General features: G+C 32.8%; 5 protein-coding genes across 12 annotated transcripts; 3 read left to right on the forward strand and 2 right to left on the reverse strand.

The window, feature by feature from the left end:
* Positions 1 to 43: 43 nt before the first annotated feature.
* On the forward strand, positions 44 to 4,031 carry Mgat4a (alpha-1,3-mannosyl-glycoprotein 4-beta-N-acetylglucosaminyltransferase a). 6 transcript variants are annotated; one of them, XM_076623474.1, is made up of 11 exons: positions 45 to 294; positions 395 to 583; positions 942 to 1,573; positions 1,664 to 1,710; positions 1,789 to 2,099; positions 2,174 to 2,304; positions 2,408 to 2,515; positions 2,604 to 2,797; positions 2,862 to 2,998; positions 3,080 to 3,195; positions 3,756 to 4,031. In XM_076623474.1, the coding sequence occupies exons 3-11, from the start codon at positions 1,040 to 1,042 to the stop codon at positions 3,852 to 3,854; spliced, it is 1,677 nt and encodes a 558-aa protein (XP_076479589.1). In that variant the 5' UTR covers positions 45 to 294; positions 395 to 583; positions 942 to 1,039; the 3' UTR covers positions 3,855 to 4,031. The 6 variants fall into 6 exon arrangements, with proteins under 6 accessions (XP_076479588.1, XP_076479598.1, XP_076479589.1 ...); XM_076623480.1 differs by having other exon boundaries at positions 407 to 583; XM_076623473.1 differs by having other exon boundaries at positions 44 to 520.
* A 169-nt stretch (positions 4,032 to 4,200) lies between these two features.
* On the reverse strand, positions 4,201 to 9,851 carry Cyp303a1 (Probable cytochrome P450 303a1). Its single transcript, XM_033339250.2, has 10 exons — positions 9,151 to 9,851; positions 6,886 to 6,971; positions 6,457 to 6,708; positions 5,889 to 6,330; positions 5,585 to 5,765; positions 5,411 to 5,519; positions 5,152 to 5,332; positions 4,921 to 5,038; positions 4,700 to 4,838; positions 4,201 to 4,612 (listed from the first exon to the last, which is right to left on the reverse strand). The coding sequence occupies exons 1-10, from the start codon at positions 9,177 to 9,179 to the stop codon at positions 4,431 to 4,433; spliced, it is 1,719 nt and encodes a 572-aa protein (XP_033195141.2). The 5' UTR covers positions 9,180 to 9,851; the 3' UTR covers positions 4,201 to 4,430.
* A 149-nt stretch (positions 9,852 to 10,000) lies between these two features.
* LOC117159425 (ribosome assembly protein METTL17, mitochondrial) lies at positions 10,001 to 12,416 on the reverse strand. The gene is made up of 9 exons (XM_033339255.2): positions 12,218 to 12,416; positions 11,885 to 12,038; positions 11,404 to 11,788; positions 11,154 to 11,313; positions 10,942 to 11,085; positions 10,751 to 10,819; positions 10,546 to 10,684; positions 10,292 to 10,430; positions 10,001 to 10,214 (listed from the first exon to the last, which is right to left on the reverse strand). Exons 1-9 carry the CDS (start codon positions 12,260 to 12,262, stop codon positions 10,052 to 10,054), a joined length of 1,398 nt encoding a protein of 465 aa, XP_033195146.1. The 5' UTR covers positions 12,263 to 12,416; the 3' UTR covers positions 10,001 to 10,051.
* Positions 12,417 to 12,468: 52 nt separating this feature from the next.
* Positions 12,469 to 16,671, forward strand: LOC117159422 (solute carrier family 53 member 1). Of its 2 annotated transcripts, none has more exons than XM_033339249.2 (11): positions 12,469 to 12,692; positions 12,804 to 12,957; positions 13,042 to 13,301; positions 13,371 to 13,632; positions 13,693 to 13,868; positions 13,928 to 14,029; positions 14,085 to 14,322; positions 14,404 to 14,598; positions 14,670 to 14,839; positions 14,913 to 15,046; positions 16,011 to 16,671. In XM_033339249.2, exons 1-11 carry the CDS (start codon positions 12,624 to 12,626, stop codon positions 16,249 to 16,251), a joined length of 2,001 nt encoding a protein of 666 aa, XP_033195140.1. In that variant the 5' UTR covers positions 12,469 to 12,623; the 3' UTR covers positions 16,252 to 16,671. The 2 variants fall into 2 exon arrangements, with proteins under 2 accessions (XP_033195140.1, XP_076479574.1); XM_076623459.1 differs by lacking the exon at positions 16,011 to 16,671 and adding an exon at positions 15,227 to 15,670.
* A 200-nt stretch (positions 16,672 to 16,871) lies between these two features.
* LOC117159426 (uncharacterized) lies at positions 16,872 to 22,446 on the forward strand. Of its 2 annotated transcripts, none has more exons than XM_033339256.2 (8): positions 16,872 to 17,149; positions 17,579 to 17,956; positions 18,886 to 19,521; positions 19,637 to 19,870; positions 19,940 to 20,006; positions 20,097 to 20,258; positions 20,453 to 20,558; positions 20,634 to 22,446. In XM_033339256.2, the coding sequence occupies exons 2-8, from the start codon at positions 17,863 to 17,865 to the stop codon at positions 20,724 to 20,726; spliced, it is 1,392 nt and encodes a 463-aa protein (XP_033195147.2). In that variant the 5' UTR covers positions 16,872 to 17,149; positions 17,579 to 17,862; the 3' UTR covers positions 20,727 to 22,446. The 2 variants fall into 2 exon arrangements, with proteins under 2 accessions (XP_033195147.2, XP_076479608.1); XM_076623493.1 differs by having other exon boundaries at positions 20,471 to 20,558.
* Positions 22,447 to 22,549: the final 103 nt, after the last annotated feature.

Here is a 22,549-nt window from a genome sequence, read left to right on the forward strand (position 1 = left end):
GAAAAGTATGCTGTAAAAAGAGTACATTTGATTTACATTTTTAGTCGTTTTATCATTTTATTAAAAATTTACAAGTATCACTATTATTGGTGCAGCTACTCTCCAATTTGTATTGTTGCAGTAAAATAGGTTATGCTATAATTTGCCATAATATATAATTTATACGATTTTTATATAAAAATACGTGATATACATTAGAAAGAGAATGAAAAAATCGAATGTCGCGTTAGTGATAAAATGAATCAGAACGAATTGAAACGATCGACCAAAATTTTTTCCCCTGAGCAATTTCGAGTAAGAAAATTGTCTTTATCGAGATTATATTGGACATCAATTGAAAATAGCACAATATAATCAAATCTCTGATCAAATAAAGTATAATATTTAGAAAAAGTCAAGTTTACAGGTTATTAACAAAATGCTACTGTCGATTAAAAGAAAATAATACTGGTTTTCATCGAAGAAAACTACCGGTCTAAAATGAACACTTTATAATCGATAATGATATTCGTTAAATCTAGTAAGTCTCATAAGTTTTGCTTTGTCATTATCCGAAGAATTCAAGACTATATGATGTTTCATGGTAAATATTAATCTTCGGAAAACAAAACACTAAAAGCATAGTAGATATATTCCTGTCATGATCTTTTCTTTCCTGTTTTTGGTGCAGATGATGCTTTCCTTTTCAATGTACAATTTTGGAAATGATCGTATATCTGTAAACAATTTGTTTACCTTTTGCATATTTCATACATAATTTTTATAGATGATAATAATAAATATATAATTTTTAATTTATTATCTGCTCTTTTGTGTTATCTGAAATTTGATGTTACTTTAATCTTTCATTTCTAATGTCATTTAGATTTTCATGATTTTCTATTTTTTCAGTTTTCATGTTGTTTAATTACAATGCATTTACATATATCAATATATTTTAGGTTCCCCATGGTGTGAACTTATAATGTGATATCATTGAGAATTTGTTTTTATTCCACAAGATAATGACTATAACCATGTAGAATTTAGTATCAAGAAGATGACGCCTCATTTTGTAGCTCTGACACCCATAAGAAGACGATGTTTGATCATATTCTCAATAGTATTAATACCGTGCGCCATTCTAAACCTTTTATCACCATCAGAGTTGCATGAAGAAACAGTCTTGCAAAATAGTATCGCAGAATTACAAGCTAAATTGGAACATTTACATGCTAAATATATTACAAGTCAAGAAGAGATAAATTTATTGTCACATCAGTTATTGCAATTAATAGAGAACAATCACATTTTGCCAGATCTTCAATTTTTACTTAACAATACCACATCAAATGTGACCAACATAAAATTGCCATCTATATATAATTTTCTTCCTCATTTTTTGAATGATCCTACTAGTCTACGTCCAGCATTTGTACAGAGTAAAGGTCGCACTGGAGTTAGCATGGTACTTGGTGTACCAACAGTTAAAAGAGAAGTACAAAGTTATTTAATGGCAACGCTTAAAAATTTACTAGATCGCATGAATTCTGTGGAGACAGCAGATACTTTAATCATCGTGTTAATTGCAGAAGTAAGTGTTTGTAAGATAATAACAAAGTTGCCTTGAAATATCGCACTATAGCTATTTTTATCTATGTATCATTCATATATATTTTTACAGACAGATTTGGAATATGTAACATATGTTGCAAAACAAATTGAAGTTCAGTAAGTTATATGTAAAAAATAGCAATGTTTGATGCTATCCATTTCTTAATATGTCTAATTTATTTGTTTATATCTCAGGTTCCCAACTGAATTTGAAGCTGGTGTAATCGATGTAATATCTCCATCTGCATCTTATTACCCAGATTTATCCAAATTGCATGATACTTTAGGTGATGACCACCAAAGAGTTGTTTGGAGGTCAAAGCAAAATTTAGATTTTGCATTTCTTATGTCATACGCTCAGACAAAAGGAACATTTTACGTACAACTGGAAGATGATATTTTAGCTAAAAAGAATTTTATAACAACAATGAAATCTTTTGCACTACAAAAGATAGCAACTAAAGAAAATTGGTTTGTTTTGGACTTTTGTCAATTAGGATTTATTGGTATGTTATATTGATATCGATATGTTAATTGCTAAAATTAATTGCTTTGTTTTATATTCATAATTTTTTATCAGGAAAGTTATTTAAATGTGCAGAACTGCCATGGTTGATACAATTTTTTTTAATGTTTCATAACGATAAACCAGTCGACTGGTTATTAGATCATTTGGTATCGACTAAAGTTTGTAGTCTTGACAAAGATAGTGTAAGTGTATACACTTAATAGCGAATTAGGAAAAAATATATTTTAAAGACACTTATGTTCGTATGTAATGTATTTATGTTAATCAATGTTTTGTATATTTTAGAAACATTGTAAAATGGCTAAAGCAGAATTATGGGTTCACTACAAACCTTCGCTTTTTCAACATATAGGAACGCACTCCTCGCTGAAAGGGAAAGTACAGAAATTAAAGGTACATATATTAAAAGGAAAACAATTACACATATGGTATTTCTGTTTTTCTTTCCATATTCTATAGTTATTATAAATGTTATGTTTAGGATAAACAATTTGGAAAAATAACATTATATTACGCGCACGAGAATCCAGAAGCGACAGTAGAAACACAAATTAAACCTTACAAACAATATACATTACAAAAGGCCTATAAAGGTGAATCATTCTTTTGGGGTCTTTTGCCGCAACCTGGAGACCATTTAAAATTCAAATTCTCCCATCCTATTTTTATAAAAAGGTATTTTAAACATGTATCATATTTTATGCAACAAATAATTATGACGTTAACTTTTGTAATGCAGGTACTTATTTAGAAGTGGAAATCCTGAGCATCCATCTGATAGATTTTATAACACTACAGTAGAGGTCTTTACAAAGATATCTGCATCCATGAATAGAAACAGTAATGACATTACCGAGGATGGTTATGTTATTATAGGTATTGTACAATATTATATGAATAGGCATATGTAATTAATAATATATATATATATATATATATAACGTTGTTTATAATTAGGAAAGTTTGATGCACTTGGGATTGCTCAAGGAACGGTAGATCCAAAATTAGGGAAAATATTGATACTTCGTTTGACGGTACACAGCGAAAGTGAAAATTGGGCTATCTTATCTGAGGTAACATTTGTCAGTTAAGAATGTCGTTATATTTATAAATGTTATATAAGTAAAATTTACACAGATTTTCACATTTATTTTTCATTTTTTATATTAACAGATTCATATAGTCGAAGATCATCCTAGTTGACCTTCGGAAAAAATATTTCGAAAATTTTTTCGGCATCATTTACAGGGATAATATAAGTTAATTATTAAATTATTTTTAATTTTATTTTCGTGTCATCATATCTTGATAGATTATAGATTAAAGATTATTTTCCACCGTCCACCATGAGAGATAGCTTATACGATATTTTAGTAGATCTGATTTTAATTTAGAAAGTGAGTTTAACAAAATTTTATTTTTAAAAGATGAATCATCATTACGTATAACGGGACGATATAAATATAAGTCCTTTATTAGCAACAATATTTAATTCTTTTTCTGAGATACGTTTTCGAGCAACTTGCGAAATTTTTGACCAATTTTACCAATTCTCTAATCGAAACAGTACCTGCGTAGTCAATATGTTATTTCATTTATCAAAGATCGAAACACCATTTATAATTTTATGTAGGTATTTCTAGTATGTGAGCAAGGAAGTTTCTGTGACTTGAATCTCTCGCACAATACTATTAATGCGAATAGGAATGTCATATACTTAACATCGCGATAAAAATAAGTGCCAGACTATTTTAAGAAATGTTAAGGTCAGTGGAACAAACAAGTGATTTATCTTTTCGTAAAACAAGGAAAAACCGTTGAACAAATATACATTTGTAATATGTGTAATTATGTGCAATTTATATTCTTTCTGTAATATATTATTAAAGAAATATTATTAATGTCTAGAGATTCGAATACTTGTTATATATTAAAAAGTGAACGGTGATTTGAAGTTTGTATGGTTCTCGTATATGTATTATTTATTTCGTATAGCTTCTTATATAAATATATATTATTATAAAAAAAAATATATATATATATATACATACATACATAAATATACACACACACATGTATTTTCATATAAAATAAAATATATTTTTTTGAACATTAAAATATACGCTTACTTAGGACTATTGTAATTACTGTACGCTATTTGCTACATATACTGCATTATAAGTTTACATTAACAAAGATATTATTTTCATAATAATCTTTTGATATCAATTAAACCGTATAAGGATTAAGTCGATTAAAAATTGCCATTACTTTTGAGTGAAATTATTTTAAACGCTTTCGTACTTAATTACGTCCTTAAAGAAACCATTACCCTGAATGGTTTAGGACTAATGGTGACTCCATCGACAAAATCTTCTGTCGATGGTTCTTCTCCAGGTACTGTGGAAAATGTGAATGCTTGTAACAGAGTAGTAGCTATAATGAATGTATTGCTTCTAGCTAAATTCTCCCCCATACAACGACGTCTGCCTATTGTAAAAAAATAACAGTGTTAAACGTATGATTATTAAAAAAAAAAAAGAAAATGATTACGTCTCTTAATGTTGAAATACGTACCCAAGCCAAATGGCAAGTACGTGGGTGGCGTAATGATATTACCACTTTCGTCTATAAATCTTTCTGGTCGGAAGTTTTCGGGATCGCCCCATGATTCATCCATTAATACTCTATTGAAATTTACCAAAAGCATCGTATTCTAAAATAGCGTTAGCTATATTATTTGCTTAAAGATTTTAATTGCTTCGTACTCGATACCCTTCGTCGCATCAGATACTTACTTTTGGTATCGTATGACCCAATATCGTAGTATCTCTTTGTGCTCTATGTGGGACATTTAACGTTCGTCCTGCGAAGAATCTCAATGATTCCAAGACGATGGCGTTCATATATGTCATTCTAAAGTGAGATAATTAATTACATTTTATACAGACGATCAATAAAAAAATATTAAATTTTCTAATAGCAATCTTAGAATCGAATTTTTGTCAAATTTTGTCTTTCTGAATCACCTCGTCCGATCTTCTAGAGTTGGAAGTCTGTTACGTCCAATTACTCTATCTATTTCTTCGTGCGCCTTTTTCTGTACTTTCGGGAATAGCACTAAATATAAAAAACAAAAGCAAAGACCTTTGGACGTAGTTTCTGAACCTGCTGTAAATAAATCCATACAAATGGCAAGCAATTGAGATTCTGAAACATAATTCGGTATAATTACGATCGATTTAAATGAAATATTACTCTTAAGGCGTACATCTAATATTCAAATACCTGAAAACGTGTTGTTATAATTTTTAGAGTTCAAAACAGTTAGATATACGTCCATTAAATCTCGCGGCGAGTCTGGTGCAAAGTCGTTCTTATGAGTATCCAGTTCATCCTATAATTATATTACTTAGCTTCTCCTATAATTGACATTCGATATTCAAATGATATTTTGTTTACCTTCAAGTACTCCCAAAGTTGTCGATGAACCTCCACGAACGATTTGTAGCCGGACATTTCTGGCGCGATAAATCTCAGTAGCGGAAAATGACCAAACGGTGCTCCTAACATATCGATTTTCGTTAAAGCCTGTGTCAGAATCCGTTGGAAATAAGTTAGCTCCTCGTCACCGATATTAAACCTGAATTAGATATCTCGAATATAAATTTTGTTATTGAAAAACTGTTTGATCTTTCAATGAGACCAGATCGATATTTCAACTATCAAATAAGATAATACGTGGAAGTAACAGAGAATGAACAACCTTTTACCAGCTATCATTCTCCACAAAGTATTGAGTACTGTAATTCCAAACACGTCGTTCATTGGAATTATCGTTCCAGGATGGGATTGAGCCATCTTGATTTCCACGTATTCGTAAGCATTTACGTACAAATCCGAGGCTTTTACTTGCTTTTCACTCGTTGTATGCTTCTCCATTAATTCTGACTCGTTCGCCTTATCTTTTTCAATTAATTTATATATCTGTCCATTGTCATACTCGTTATTATTGCAATACATTTTAGATTCGTTAATTCGATTATTATGTTCGTCGCTGATTAATTTTTTGATGTGTTCAACGAGCGATCGGCACTCTTCTTGTATTATTACAGCCATGTCTTGCCGACCGAAGCCGAGGTCACGGAGATGTTTCAACACGAATCTTCTTTGCTCGATCCACAAATTTCCATCCACGAGAATTAATCCTTGAATCGAAAAGATCCAAATTCATGAATAAAAGATAAATAAAAAAACGGATCGAATAAGATTAAACGTTTGAAATGAATCTTTAATTAGATAACTAAAGAAAAAGTTGATGCTGATGAAGTTACCTCTCCTACAACCGGAAGTTCGCACATCGTAAAGTAGACCAAGCGGCCTTCCATCGCAATCTTCATTAGCGAACATTGTTCGAATGCTCTCATAATCATTTAGTATGACGATACGGTCCACGCCGACTTTCAGACCGACCACCGGCCCATATTTCTTACATAAAGTGAAACAGGTCTTGAACATGTAACCAGTTTTCTTGCGAAGACGAGTCAGTTCGATGGCGCAGCCCAAAATTGGCCACCATTTTGGACCTAAAATCCTCAAAAATTAGACATACACCGACCGCGTTTTTCTTAATATTTATCAAATTGTTAAAAATAATTTTTTTATTCCATTTCTTTTTTTACTAATTGATAATTGATGATTTGGGGGAGGAAGTTAAAAATGTATAAATTAAGGGAAATATAAGCTAGAGAATATAACAGCACCTGGTGGGTATCCTTTCGGTTTCCGCGATCCTAGATATAGTAGCAGTAAGAGTAGTATTATACATAACACCACCGTGGTAAACATACTGCGAACACAATAAATACCGTTATAAGTTTACTTTACACGGTACTCGATATTTTAGCGCGAATGTATTTGTTCATTTATTTAGAAAATCCCTACCCCAAGCCTAAGAAAAGCCCAAACCCTACGGCACGAGGAAGAAAAGTAGTTGGAATAATGAATAATGAATGTACAACAAAGGAAGTAAAGATGAAAAAGGAATATAAATATATGAGAGAAAAGATGTAGAAGAAAAGACGGGCAAAGGAAGTTACGTTATAAGAACAACGCTGATTGCCTTAACTTGTGAAACCAGCTCCTTCGGAGATATTATTTGCGTAGTAAGTTGCCTATTCTAGTAACGGGGCAACAAAATCTAAGATCACTCGAGAACAAAAAGAAATCAACCCGAAAGACCAGAGTATTGCATAAATAAATTCTAGACTGGATATACTATATCGATTATATGGTATCTTAAGCGGAATATAATCTTTCATATCGATACGTTCTCATGAAAAAAACTTTTACAAATACACGCTTGCAACAGTTTCGGTAAGGGAAAGTGATTAAACGAGATGCGGAATTCGACTCTCACCTCGATTGCCGTTTTCGACTATTTTGAAACGTGGGTTTGCGCCGCGCTTTTGAGGAAGAAAGTGGACATACACGCGGACTCGTGAGAGAAAGTTACACGGAAGGGCCGAAACATGCTCTCACTTTCATTATTTCATAACTCTTTGCGTAATCGGTGTATACGCTTAAGCGTTTTTTATTCTTTTTCCAAACGTGTCATCTTTTTCGATATATTCCAATTGCATCTTCGATCACTGATCCCATGTCTACGATACACAATACTATCAACAATATTATCGCGATCAGTTGTACTTTTTGTCCTCTTCCTCTCTTATTAAAACAGCCTTTTTATCTTCACTATTTAAGTATTTCGTGAATCATACGACAATTAAATTTTCATTATCGTAAACTATTTTTCCTAAAGTTTCCTATACAACTGTCTCCCTTTTCGACATATTTTCTTGTGTCTTGTATTTTCTTCACAAATAATATTTTGCGAATGAATAAAAAAAATACAATCAAAACCTATGAATAATAAATTTATAGCGTCCAAATATTAGCGCAATAATTTATCAACGACTAATTTAGAAAATTTGTTTTAAAGTTAGATAAAATGCAAATCGATATAGAAACAATTTTTACATTGAATTTGGATTATTAAACATTACTAAAGCGATAATCTGTCTGATACATCTATCCGTATCCTTAAATCAATCTTACCTTACATCTGGAGAAATTTGCTGTTCTGTTGTGCACGCAAAACTGGCCGTGGTCCAGCCTGCAAACGGCTTTTAAATACCCCTCTTCGTATCCAACGATTTTTCATTTTGCGTACAGAAGATAACAGCCTTAAGTTGTATCTTCGGTTAAAACTTGTTGAATAACAGTTTTACGATACAGCTTAATACGGTTATCTTCTGTCCGCAAAATGAAAGATCGTTGGATACGAAGAGGGGTATTTAAAAGCAATCTTATACAATTTAAATACAGCTCAACCATTATACGCGCATCATGAGTAGAATAATTTATTAATATTAGTGAAAGTTATACATATTAACGATATCTAGCTGTAAATAATAAAATTAATTTTTAGAAGCATACTGAAGAAGCGGAAGTTGCTGGCATTTTTGTTTTCTTTTTATTTAAAATCATTAATAATTACATTGACAGTCCTTCAGTTACTTCGACTTAGTAATTCCAATGCTTGTTCTTTATACCGCGGTCTTCCGAGTTGACTCCTTTTTTCCAACGATCTCAGAGTTCCCGAACTATGCAGGTATTGAAGTATTTTTGAACGAGTCGATATCTTCTCTCGATCTTACTATAAGTTCAGGCGATCAGCGTTGCAATTATTTTACTCTTAACGTGTTACTATAGTATAACTTGCTTTGTTCGTCTTTTTTCTTATATATTTATATTTCCTTTTTTTGTTTTCTTTGTCGTATATCTGTCATTCTTTATTACAAGTACTTCTCTTCGTTGTACAAATATAGAGCTTGTGCCCGCGATTTATAAATAAATAAATTAACTAATCTTATCGGAATATTTTTTTTTTAGAAGTAAATTTTATTGCAATAAATAAAAGGAGCATCGAGCATGAAACTGAAAAGATCAAATAAATTGTTCCGTACCACGATCCAGTCATTAAACACTCGGCCATTTCTTCAGTCACAACACCGTTCGAGAATAACCGTTTCTAATTTTATAAAGATGCCATGTATCTTCTCCAGTCTTATTTCTCCGTCTATGTTTCCCTTAACATATTCACTCGGACCAGCAATAATCCCCAAAAAATCGTTACTGCCGTGCTGAAAATTAGTCTTTATTACCACTAATTCTGCCTGTTCTGCCTAAAATCTGCCTGAAATAAGGTTTAATGTTTGCCGTCGAATCCCTTATTTTTACGATGCATTATCGAGGCGCTCCCCGGTTTTATTAACTGTAACTAACGATTAAATGTTGGGACACGCGCGATTTCCGCGTGCGTCACTCGAGGGTACGCTCCGTATCTACGTTTGGGGGCTTCAGTTTGGGGCGGTCAGTTCTCTTCTTTTCTTATCAGTTCTTCCAACCAATTAACAGCGATGACCGTTACCCTTACTTCTTCACCGAAATTTTTAATTGACTAATCCGCTTGTCCCGTGTTCTAGGCTCGTCCATCTCAAGTTTTCATCTTTTCCACATATATCACTTACACTCAGTTTTCCGCGCAAGGTACGCAATAAAACAGTACCGTTCCGTATACACTGAACGAACATTCATTCGCACATTCAGTCTCCGAAGGTGTTCTCTGTGAAATATACAGTTATATTTAAACTTTAAAACCCCGTGTCAGATTCCATCTAAATATTCCTATAATTGTAATCGAAGTAGGGAATCGGCTTATTCGTAGTGTCGATACTAATCAAGACGAGAATTTATGATCCTCGTTGACGAGTCATACCGCAGACGTGTCTCCCTGCGAACACAGTCAAACATAAATATAATAAAATATCTTTTATTGTGCAGTGACTAAATTACACATAAATTATTTTATATATGTTCTTTCTCTTTTTCTATTCCTTCTTCTTGCTCTACTTTTTCTTCTTCCTTTACTTTTTCTTCTTCCTCTACCTTTTCTTCTTCCTCTACTTCTACGAATTCAAAAGGTAGACGATCACCCCATTCGCTACTCCTTGCACAACGATATGTATTTCTAAAAATGCAAAACATTACATTAACGTCACTGAAATTCTTTTATAATACATTTTTTAAAACTTAGATAATACACACTTTCCATTTTTCCATGTGGTAAAAATTTGTTCTTCTAATTTTCCCGAAGATGTACACATACGGCATATAACATGTTTGGAACGTTTCAATACTTCTCTGACAATTCGAGGCCATTTACAATCATTTTCGGGACGGTTACCTAAAAAATTATACATTTTTAAAAAAGAAATATATACTGGGAAATTTATTTATTGTTCCTAGATTATTTTCATTACATATAACTGACATTACTATGTAATATCGTGCTAAAGTACCTTTTTTGAGTACCACATACGAGTAACGTTCACGTTTATACATCGAGTTTCCACCAATAGGTAATGTTAGATAAGTAATTTCAAAATTACAAGGAGTGTTATCTGTCGTATATCTAGGACACACTGTATCGTGAGGGCACTAAAATGTTAATATTATATGTTAAATTAATGTGTACCATAAGATGATGATTATATTAACACTTACAGGTGAAAATACATGAGCATCATGGGCTTTTTTAGAATTCAGTATAAATTCTCGTGCTTCGTTAACTAGCTATTTAAAATAAAGTGATTAGTTATAAATACATCATTTAAAATCAATTAATTAATCAATATATTAAATATCATTATTTAAAATACAATAAAAATCAATTTTTAAGAGTGTGTATAACTTACTCTGAATCCAACATTCGTTCCTTGTTCTATAATAATCAAATATTGTTCTGTTTTACGCCATAATTTTGAAATTGTTTCGAGACGAGATATTTGATGTGGTAATTCCAATAAAGAGTAAGCACTCACTACAATATCGTAAGTTGGCTACGATAGAAACAACATCTTTAAACTCTGTTTTAGATACTTGAGTACGATATAAGTTATATTCTTACAATTGGAGACGCAGGAAAAAATTGTCGATAGAAAATATGCATTGGTTTAACTTGTGGTATAGCTCTTTTCATAAGGCATTCAGATAATTCATGCATATCTTTAGAAATATCAACACAATAATACTCCTTAATAGAATTAACCCAGAATTTTGAGGCTGCCCTAGTGAAATTAGATTTATATTCCCCTAATATTTTTACTTCAATACCTTTAGAAGAAAGAAAAATAATTTTTATGTATATTATATCTTACCACATAACTGTTCCAGTACCCGAACCAAAATCAAATAATGTCTTTGGCGTGAAATTTTTATCGTTATTAACAATTTCGTTGAAAATTTTATACAAAACAGAATATTCAGGCATACTTCTACTAACTAAATATGATAAGCTTGTGTAGGTATCATAATGAATTGGCGCCCAATTATAAAGAATAGTTTTAAGAAGCCTTTTAGCTTCTGGGTTTTCAAATTTATCATCGTTATTTAAATCTTGCATTTCATGTTGGTTAAGTCTTGACTGAACTTCTTTCATTTTCAAACGAACATCTTTCTTTTCTGGTGGAGGCTGTCGATTATATAGATGTGCTGCTAATTTTTGACTGCTTGCACATATGCCTTGTAATGAAATGGTTCTATCTGTAAAAATATAAAATTAATACTTGAAATATTTAAACATAACAATCATGGAATCTCATATTAATGATATACAACATATTTTTTTAAGCTTGTTACCATATAGAATGTCTCGAACTGCATCTGCAAGCCAACTTGGTTTCTCTACTTGTCTAGGTTTTAATATACCTGGATGTTGTTTATGTTTAAGTCTATCATTTGAAATTAATTCATTCACAGCATCTACAACTTTCATTCTTTGTTTTGTTGAGAACTAATAAAACGAAAGCAATGTCTAAATTTGTGCTTTCATATATATACTTAGTAATATAAAATGATAATTAATATAAAATAAAAAAATAAGGCATAAACTTATATTACTTAGTAATAGAAAATAATAAGCTATGATTATTCCTATAAGAACAATCTATTAATATAAATGTTCTTAATTACCCATCGCATTTGTTTATATCCCGAAAAAGCTAGTCTTGTTGACATGATGATAATCTTATTTCTTAATTTTGGTTTTTTATCAGTTAAAGAACTGTATATAAAATATTAACATTTATAATATAAGGACGTACTAACTTTAATGCCATTAATTAAAACAACAATATGAATGTTCAAAATTCGATGAGGCGTACAAAATATAATAATATTATTATAATATAATGCAGTATATGTATATTCTATAACCTCAAAGAAATTCTGCGTAAAGGTATCTATCGTATGCTTAACATGTTTTTTCTAAGATAATTTATGAATCTCCTTCATATACAATTAATCGTGATATATGTGTACTGGTACAGTCGGTGAAATTCGAACACTACAGTTGTCGAATTAATTAATTCATAAAAAAATGAAATTCACAGAGCACTTAAGTGCTCATATTACACCAGAATGGAGAAAACAATATATAAATTACGAGGTAAAAGAATTAGAAATATTTATTTTCGATCTAATGTCAACTTTACAAGTTTGTAGTTAATGATCAAACGTTTTAAGAAATGTATATTAAAATAAAAATACTATTTTATAGGAAATGAAAGCATTGCTCTATGCTGCGGTAGAACAAGCACCAGCTGCAGACATAACGGAATCCCACATATTAGAACGTTATTTTAGCAAATTTGACGAACAATTTTTTCACTATTGTGATAAGGAATTGGCAAAGATAAATACGTTTTATTCAGGTAAATTTTCCATCTTACAATAATTATTTAATTTACTTACAATATTAATTAAAAAGTATATTAATTATTTGTCTATTTCATTAGAAAAATTAGCAGAAGCAACACGTAGATTTGCAACCCTCAACAATGAATTAAGTGAAATTCTGTCAGTTTCTGAGCAGGTACAGGGAAGTCGTAAAATCCGTTACCGTAACAATATTCTGCACAAAAAGCCAGTCTCAGCACGAAAACTTCAAGAACTGAAATTAGCTTTTTCTGAATTTTACCTTTTTCTCATTTTACTTCAAAATTACCAGAATCTTAATTTTACTGGATTTAGAAAGATATTAAAAAAACACGATAAAGTGAGTAAAAACAATTAATGTATATAAAAGTTTGTATTTACAATAACTAATAGAAAATTGTTACGTTAGCTTTTAAATATAGATCTTGGAGCAAAATGGAGAGCAGAGCATGTAGATACAGCGTTATTTCACACGCACAAAGACATAGACAGACTTATTGCAGAAACAGAAGCATTGGTTACCAGAGATTTAGAACATGGAGACAGACAACGTGCTATGAAACGTTTAAGAGTCCCTCCACTTGGAGAACAGCTTTCTCCATGGATTACATTCAAAGTTGGACTTTTTTCAGGGGCCTTTGTGGTTCTTCTTATAGCAGTGGTACTTTCAGGTAGCTAAACACATGCAATGCGCGTATAAAGAAGTTTTTAATATTTGTATCATTTGATAGGTGCACGTTATAGCGACAACAATAATTGGCGAGTTTTGTGTAGATTATATCGTGGACCACTTCTTATGATTCAGTTTCTTTTTCTCATGGGAATTAATGTATATGGATGGAGATCTTCTGGCGTAAATCACGTTTTAATATTTGAACTGGATCCCCGTAATCACTTATCGGAACAGGTTGTATACTTTGTGAATGTTATGTATGTTAGTCAGTGACATGTATAATGTATTTTTAGCACATTATTGAAATGGCTAGTGTATTTGGATTGGTTTGGTCTCTATCAATTTTGGGATTTTTATACAGTGAAACGTTAGGAATACCACCATTTGTTCAGCCTGTAAGTCTTTGTAATATATAAAGTTATTAAAAGATATATGTAAGTTATGTTTCAGATGTTGTTGTATATATTACTGGTTTTGTTTTTGTTCAATCCAACAAAAACATTACGTTACGAAGCTAGATTTTGGGCACTCCGTGTCTTGGGTAGAATATTTTGCGCTCCATTTTTCTATGTCGGATTTGCTGACTTCTGGCTTGCCGATCAACTTAATTCGCTAAATACCGTTTTCTTAGATTTTCAATATTTCGTTTGCTTTTATGTGCAAAATTCTTCGTGGACCGACGTCACTGGTTCGTAATTAGATATTGTAAATTATAATTTTACAGCTCAACAGAAGTTAGTAATTACCTAATTGATGTATTTTTTGGTAGATGCAGAAACTTGTATAATGCGCGAATTATCAATGAGATTATTTGTAGCTTGTTTGCCAGCATGGTTTCGATTTGCACAGTGTCTACGGCGATATAGAGATACAAAGGAAGCCTTTCCTCACCTTGTAAATGCTGGGAAATATGCTACTAGTTTCTTCGTTGTAGTATTTTCTTATTTATATTTAACTAATGCTAGTAAGTATCTTTAAGAATAGTTAACATAACGAAAGAATTATAATACGTCTAGAGTAATTACTACCTTGCAGAGTATTACGTGATGTCTACCGAAAATCCCTATTTTTATTTATGGATAATCGTAAGTATTATGAGTTCTTGTTTCACGTACACATGGGATATAAAATTAGATTGGGGATTGTTTGACAATAATGCAGGAGAAAATAAATTTTTAAGGGAAGAAATTGTTTATTCCTCTCCGGTAAGATTGATTGTTTATATAAATTAAGATAGTAATTTTATATCTATGCAGTAATATTTATATTATGTTGTAGTACTATTATTATTTTGCAATAATCGAAGATTTTATACTCCGTTTTGGTTGGGCATTTTCGTTGTCTCTCACCGAAATGGGATACGTACATGCAGATTTAATGGTTTCTATAATTGCGCCATTGGAAGTGTTCAGGTAAGTTAGAAGTAAGTTGATATCGTTAGCAACATAGGTATATTTTTAGAAATTGCGATTTTGGCTGTACATCCATGTATGATCTATTTCATACTGCACATCGTTATCGTAGTCTCATTTTTAGACAAGCTTGATGACATTTTTCGTTTGCATGAAATTTAAAATTATTTTATATTTCAGTCACGCAAAATTTATAAAGCGATGTTGACTAAGTGAAACAACTAATAAATCATAATAAACAACAAAATAAAATTTTTGTTTATTTTTCATTTTTATCCTTGTTTTATTTATTCCATCGTGTATTTCATTAATCGCATTAATCTTTTCTTCCGTCTTCGTTAAATGTTTAAGTAATATTTTATTATTGTCGATTTATCATCAGTAACTACGTAAACGTTTTTATTTACCATAAGAAATATTATGTATCAATTCGCCTTACTAATCAGTTGATAGAAGGTACATATGGAATTATTTTCGTCTGGAAAACGAACACCTATACAATGTAGGCAAATTTCGAGCTGTCCGAGATATCTCCATAGGGCCTTACAGACGCAATGAACACGATGAACCGAAGGCTGCTATACATCTTATGGATCGTACGAACAGCGACGATGATGAAAGGACGGCGTTTCGTGATAATTGAAATTGTCATCTTGTAATTGCATCTTTTATTCTTGTATACTTTAATTTGTAAACATAATCATTTTCATGTATATATATATATATATATGTATATATATATACAATGTATAGCCTCCATTTATCAATGAAATGAATTCTTTTTTCCTTATTTGTATATTGTATACTAACTTGCATGTTTCGCATGTTAAGTTAACCAATGGTTTAATTTATGCTTTCAAGCTCGTATTTATCCATCATTTTATTACATTCGAAATTGTCACGTATAAAGATTGATTACACGTACAATTTTGATTTCGAAGTAATTGCTGCTCCTTCCTAATAGGAGATTTGTATGGAATTTTTTCCGTTTGGAAAACGAACACCTGAATAATTGCGGCAAGTTCAGAGCTGTCAGAGACATATCTGTTGCACCGGTTGATTGCTCTGATCAAACTCAAATCTTGAGGATGATGGATGCAGCGGATGGGGTGATCAACCGGAAGAGAAAGGAAAACGTAGGGGATAAAAAGCCATCACGCACATTTTCTAGAGGTGAATCCCTAATTTGTGATCTTGATACATAAACGTACTCAAGTACAACAAGCGATTTACAAAAGTTGGATATTAATCGATTTCTCCCTGTAAATGTAAAGAAAATAATAGTTTTATTCGTATCGTTAAAGTACAGGTATATATGATTCTACGAGTTAGACTATACGTGGTAAATGTACAAATCTCGCGAGTGTATTATCAAGTTGTTACACAACATCCATAGCTATGCTTGTATTCTTGCCACAGTATCGTGTATGAATATTCCCGCGCAGTCTCGTTCACGAGAATCAATTTTTCGAGAGTTTCGAGATATTCGCTGAATATGTCAGAATCTTAAATTCAAAATGTGGCGGTAAATACATCACGAATAAACACGAATTTTTCTTAATCATACAAAATATCAATTACAAATTGTAATTAAAATAAAGTATTTTGATGTTTTTAGTAAGTTATTGGAATTCTTTCTCTTAATAAATAAGCTTTTCTACCTCCTTCTTCGTAATTATCGTTTTTTTTATCGTTTCAACGTTAATTTTCGTTTATTTTGATAGAAAATAATAATGTTATTTTCCTTCGAGTTAACCCGAGCATAATTCAAAATACTTCTATCGAGCTCGAAGAGCTGAGCTGAATAAAATGAAGTATTAAATGCCGACTGGTATCGTGTGTGATTTGAGTCAGATATACATAGACATAATGTTAATACCCGTTGAACAGTTGTTGCGATTAGCAGTGCATTGATGGTACAGTGATGAAAACGCTCACAAGGCATTGTGATGGAATTTCTTTTTTTATAGTGCTGAAGGTATTATTAATCGCATCACGTTACGAAAGAAAATATCGTTCGAACAACGAGGAAAGGGATCAAATATCGAAAGGATCAACGATTTACTTTTAAAGGATTGTATTTCATTTCTAGTACAATTGTTCGTAAGTACATATTCTTACACTTTAAGCGTCGTTTATTTCTCGTCGCAGATTTTAAAGTGTTTTACGAGTCGATATTATTGACTTTTTCGAATGCCTTTCGCATGTATCGAGACATAAGCGGATAAAGGTATTAAGTAATCTTACTTTTGTTATAGAAGATATAGATCATCGTTGTCATAACATATAGATCGTTTAAAAAAGCAATTGAAATACTCTAAAAGCTTTAAAAGAAGACAAATATTCCAACCGTTGACCGTTAGAAACAATATAAAACTTTCAATTAACACGTATATCGATGCATTGGCAATTGGAAAATGCCATCGTACATACAATTTCTTCAAATATTCGATTAGATCGGAATTTTAAGAGCACCGCGCCATGTCCGATACATAGGTTCATGGTGGCTACCGTGGTAAATGTTATTTCCAGATATAGGTAGTATTTGCAATAGGACCGAGCTCGAGGGTAAAACTACAGACGCGGGGCATCGAACACGGAAACAAGTCTGCAGAAGGGCAAGTGTCGGTTTCATCGACGACGATATCGTGGTGGAAAGGGTAATAGCGGTATTGATTGCAGCGGAACTTGACCGCGCAAACTCTCTGTCTGCCCTCAATGAAATGACGTGCTTACATATGGAACCACGACGGACCGAACGACGATAAAAACCTGTGGATACCACACCTGGCTGACACCTGCCAGTTGAAACGGTGATGATGACATCGACCCTCTGCACCTGCACATGGCTACTGCTACCCTGCTGCGTTCTCGTCACCCTCTCCACCGGTGAACTGAATTTTTATCGAGGTGAGCATATCGTCCGTTCGCCCGAAAACACTGCTCTTTTCGAGGGTAATGACACCACGGTGTAGCATTGCTCTCGATTCAAGGTTCACGATCTTTCGCTTCTTTTTATTACGTTTTCGCTATTGTCTTGCTATAGGTTCGTTGAATTCGTGATAACGTTCCAACATGATCCGAAGAGATGATACCTTGCAAGATAGCACGAATGTCATCGTCACGACGCAATCGATAGTTTTCGCGTTGCTTTTTCTTTCAATTTTCTGCCACGCTAGTCCCATTTCTTGTCAATGTTTCATCTGTTTTTCACGAAACGAAGCGAAAGTTTTAAATTTCAAGTTTTATAAGGAATGTTTGGGTTCGTTCAAAGTTTGCATATGTTTTCGTGTGGACGACCTCAACGTTAAACAGTTGTTGCACGTTCCTCTTTAATTTGGATTTAATTTTTCTTTCGGAACACGGTTCCATCGAATAATCTACCCGTTCATCGTCGAATATATGATTTCTTTAGAAAGAAGAAATCTAGTTAGACGATATACGTGTACTTGGGTGTACGTACGTATGTACGACAAAGAGGATTTGTCTTGTAGACGACTATACGGTCCGCGTGCCATAGTTTCCAACGGAATAGAAATATGTTTATCAAAGTTGCAGCAATGCACGCGTCGCGTCGTGCGTTAAACGACGTGGCTGTTAACCGCAGAAACTTCCTGTACAAGTTCCTACGGTATCATTAGGAAGTAAACCGATAACTGTGAGTGTTGTATAGTTTGTTGAAACGTCGTTTCGCTTGAGTTTATTACATTTAACAAGTAATAAAAATAGCTGCGAAATCAAACACCGAGGCCTACTAACTAAGACGCAACAAGTTGCACGTAGGAAAATGAATTTGTCTACACGATTGGATAGAAACAATAACGTGATCATTTTTCCAGATGGAATCGCTTTTAGGCAATTGATGAAGTACCTCGAGGGGCAGAGAACGCATTTTCTCTCACTGTTGGCGAATCAAGCTCACAAGAAGCATCATTTAGGCTTGGATCGTCAAAAGGAGAGGGATATCCTGAAAGCGTTGATCAACAAAGGCAGCTTGGCGGATATTCAAAGAAAGGAAAAAGCAAAAGGATGGAACTATCGGCAAACGCGATACAACGAGCCGATCAACGAGTTGCCGCGAGAAAGGGAGCATTATTTTTCGTTATACGAGCTAAGCCCGCTCGAAAGTCCTTTGGAGTATCCAAACTTTAAGTTGCCTTATCTTCCCCGTGAAACGGATGGCGAAGATACGAATTTTCAAGACGATGACTACGGATACGATCGGAATCCACTATCGAAACATTTGCCTTTCGACGAGACCAACTTGGACAGGGGAATGAAGGAGGAACCGTTGGAATTTCACGGAAGGTACAGTAGTGGATCGATTAACGAGTACGGGAAAAATGATATACAGATACAAAAGCTGGAAGCGACCACTCCGGATTTTACTTTCGACTCGAATTTACACGATAGACAACCGTTCGCTGTAAAGCCCAATGATCCCAGATATTATCAGGATGCTCCTTTTTTCTTAGGTACGTCAAACTTAATAAATATACATATTTTACTAATTTCTTTTCATACGCGTACAATATTTTGCAAATTTTCCTATTTCTCTTTGTTATCCGCCATATCCCTTGTGATTAACAGATAACAAAGATAACTCGGATTTTGAGCAATCGATGAAAAATAACACGAAGTGGGAACGAGAGAATACAGCGATTGGAAAAGGACACACGATGCAACAGGAGAAGGCGAGAGACATGGAGTCGAAATTTAAGGATACGTCGGTGATCGTGATACCGGAGTTGGAACGACGTATGGAGTACAACCCGATGTTCGTACCTGTAAACCAGGATTTGAATAACGATATATATTTTATTGGTAAGTCAATGGATTCTCTTTATCGCTTGGAATTATGTGAAATGCCAAATTTGCCCCGTTTCCTTCTAGCTGTCGTTGCTGGCTGTAGCGCAGCGGCGATGTTTGCTCTCGTATTAATCGCTTTGACATGGTGCAGGTAATATAATAAATAATATTTCACGTTAATAAACGATCGTACAACCGATTTCTAAAGGTTTACTTAACGTTATCGTTCGATTCTTAACAGGTTAAAACGGGGTGCTAAAGCGGCTGCTGATATAGAATATCCAGCTTACGGTGTAACTGGTCCAAATAAAGAGATATCACCATCTGGAGACCAAAGACTCGCGCAGTCTGCCCAGATGTATCACTTCCAACATCAGAAACAACAAATCATCGCTATGGAAAAGTAAGTCATTTAAATAACGCATTTGAAGCAACAACTATCCTTGTTTCATGTCTTCGATTTATTGCGATGTTTAAAAGAAAATGGGTATAGAAAATGCTCAGTGAGAATTTTTGTCCAACCTTTGCAAGTGTCAAAGCGGTTTTTAAAAGTTTTATTCTAATTAGAGAGTATTGTTTGGATAATGATTTGTGTAGTCGTGTTTCTGCAACCAGAGACCCAGGCTCTGTATCCGAAGCAGAGAGCGAGGAGGAAAACGAGGAAGGAGACTACACTGTTTACGAATGCCCAGGACTGGCTTCTGTAAGTTACATTTATACTTAGTTAGATCGCCAGAATCGTATAACGATGTTACATCGTTAATGTGTTTTTGTTAAGACTGGTGAAATGGAAGTAAAAAATCCGTTATTCCACGACGATCCAACACCGGCGACACCGGCAAAAGCTAACAAAGAAGAGGACCATATATAGTTTGACTAAATTCCGAATATATTTGATTTTAATATATTTTCTGGTGCTTAGCTCACTGTTAACGTACCATATCGGAAACATTTATCTATATATCGAATGTACGCAACTTTAATATTTGTACGACGCGGGAAGTCGAGATAGAAAATTAAGCAAAAGATCTGACACGAGACCATTTTTGCGTTTTGTGAAAGAGTTTACCACGTGAAACGATGAACATTCTACCGTCGTTAAAACCTATCGTGTTTATTTGAAAACACATATTTTTTAACTCCATGATGTACTATAGTTTGTACTTTCATAGCAAGTACGGTTAGCCATATGATTGACATTATTTTTCTACTCACCGTTAGACTTGCAACATAGAGTACGGATTGGAGATTATAGCTACGTATAACGTTTAATATCACTTTATACCTGATTATAATTTTTCAATATAGTAATAACGTTTATCGCATGTTTTCACCAACTCTTCCTTTCTCTACGTATCGATAACTATTGTTCGTCCACCGAAGAAATTTATTATTCCTCTATGATTCGAAAGTGTCTAGTAATAACTTAAAAGTAGATATACGTTCTAAATCAGAATTTCGGTTTAGGCTTATGGAATTATCGTGGCTGTTAATGGTACATTTTGGATTCAGTTGTTCGTTGACGTTCGTAAAAATATATACATATATACATATATACATACATATAATGTGTAACCACATTAAATTTGATATTTTCTCAAGGCAAAAAATATATTTAATGTCACAATAATCGAAAGAATTTCGTGTATCGTAGTACACAGAAAGTTTATTTTACGTGTAATTCGTGACTCGACGTATAAAAGTACGCAACACTTTGTGTTAACATAGTTGTACCAACGTTTAGCACATTTCGTGCGCGCGCGTATAAAGTAACGACGAAAATGATAGAACAAGCTGCATTTTGCATGTGCTGTTGCTTTTGGCATTACTCCTGTGATTTATATCACCTAAATGAAAATTCTGTACATATATTATATATTTGTTACGAAGAAGCTGTTCCTTTAATATTGGCTACTATACAACGCTCTATATATATACATATATAATTTATTGGCTTGAAGCAGTGATAATACGTATTTTATTTTTCTATGATACCTATAATACTGTTAATCTTAAAACAGTTTTAAGATAAAAGAGCCTATTATCGTACCCAACACAAGATATAGAAACGACTATTTATTTTGGCAAATTTTAAGCACTACGTGTAATTAGCGCCGACTATGTAATTTTACTCAGAGTTACTATTTACATCCCCGTTACATGTATATGTATCATATAATAGAACGAAAGACGAAACATCTCCTACAGATTCGTCCCTTTAATAACATTCGATCGTAGATCGAAAATTAAAACACAACAGCATGAATTTATTGTTAGCCTTTCAATGCCTTTACAGCACTGCATCGTCGACTATATAAATTCGTTAAATTTTATAGAAAGGACACTATGAAAGGACAATCTGTGTACAAATAGACTATTATATAGTGATTTGTAGCGTGATTGTACGTATTGTGAGCTGTAGCATAGAAATGCAATGAAAACATTGCGATTCATGTTCGCGATATGTTTCGTATATTATATCGTTATCATTATTATTTTTGTCCTTCCATTAATTAAAAAGGTGGTGTAAAATACAAATAACAAATGATGTATTATTATTTTACTAAATAAATTGTTTATTTTATAAGGAATTGCCAATTCTTTCTTCGATGCGCAGAACAAGTAAAAAGAATGATTTACGCAATATATCAAATTACGAAGAGTAAAGAATTGTTTCAGAGAATAGGATAAAGT

Source organism: Bombus vancouverensis, chromosome 1 (genome assembly GCF_051014615.1).
Source record: "Bombus vancouverensis nearcticus chromosome 1, iyBomVanc1_principal, whole genome shotgun sequence".
NCBI lineage: Eukaryota > Metazoa > Arthropoda > Insecta > Hymenoptera > Apidae > Bombus > Bombus vancouverensis.

What these genes read in the sequence shown, in the direction of transcription:
- LOC117159426 (XM_033339256.2), top strand. Translation starts at nt 17,863, where the DNA reads ATGATGACATCGACCCTCTGCACCTGCACATGGCTACTGCTACCCTGC. An exon ending in TAACGATATATATTTTATTG is followed by an intron (nt 19,871 to 19,939) that starts GTAAGTCAATGG and finishes GTTTCCTTCTAG; the next exon opens with CTGTCGTTGCTGGCTGTAGC. An exon ending in AATGCCCAGGACTGGCTTCT is followed by an intron (nt 20,559 to 20,633) that starts GTAAGTTACATT and finishes GTTTTTGTTAAG; the next exon opens with ACTGGTGAAATGGAAGTAAA.
- Cyp303a1 (XM_033339250.2), bottom strand. Translation starts at nt 9,179, where the DNA reads ATGGCCGAGTGTTTAATGACTGGATCGTG. An exon ending in AGAATGATAGCTGGTAAAAG is followed by an intron (nt 5,766 to 5,888) that starts GTTGTTCATTCT and finishes TATCTAATTCAG; the next exon opens with GTTTAATATCGGTGACGAGG. An exon ending in ACTCTAGAAGATCGGACGAG is followed by an intron (nt 5,039 to 5,151) that starts GTGATTCAGAAA and finishes ATCTCACTTTAG; the next exon opens with AATGACATATATGAACGCCA.
- Mgat4a (XM_076623473.1), top strand. Translation starts at nt 1,040, where the DNA reads ATGACGCCTCATTTTGTAGCTCTGACACCCATAAGAAGACGATGTTTG. An exon ending in TTGTCAATTAGGATTTATTG is followed by an intron (nt 2,100 to 2,173) that starts GTATGTTATATT and finishes ATTTTTTATCAG; the next exon opens with GAAAGTTATTTAAATGTGCA. An exon ending in CATCCTATTTTTATAAAAAG is followed by an intron (nt 2,798 to 2,861) that starts GTATTTTAAACA and finishes TTTGTAATGCAG; the next exon opens with GTACTTATTTAGAAGTGGAA.
- LOC117159422 (XM_033339249.2), top strand. Translation starts at nt 12,624, where the DNA reads ATGAAATTCACAGAGCACTTAAGTGCTCATATTACACCAGAATGGAGA. An exon ending in TATTAAAAAAACACGATAAA is followed by an intron (nt 13,302 to 13,370) that starts GTGAGTAAAAAC and finishes TTGTTACGTTAG; the next exon opens with CTTTTAAATATAGATCTTGG. An exon ending in TATAGCAGTGGTACTTTCAG is followed by an intron (nt 13,633 to 13,692) that starts GTAGCTAAACAC and finishes ATCATTTGATAG; the next exon opens with GTGCACGTTATAGCGACAAC.
- LOC117159425 (XM_033339255.2), bottom strand. Translation starts at nt 12,262, where the DNA reads ATGTCAACAAGACTAGCTTTTTCGGGATATAAACAAATGCGATGG. An exon ending in TTTTTCCTGCGTCTCCAATT is followed by an intron (nt 11,086 to 11,153) that starts GTAAGAATATAA and finishes TTTCTATCGTAG; the next exon opens with CCAACTTACGATATTGTAGT. An exon ending in GAACGAATGTTGGATTCAGA is followed by an intron (nt 10,820 to 10,941) that starts GTAAGTTATACA and finishes TATTTTAAATAG; the next exon opens with CTAGTTAACGAAGCACGAGA.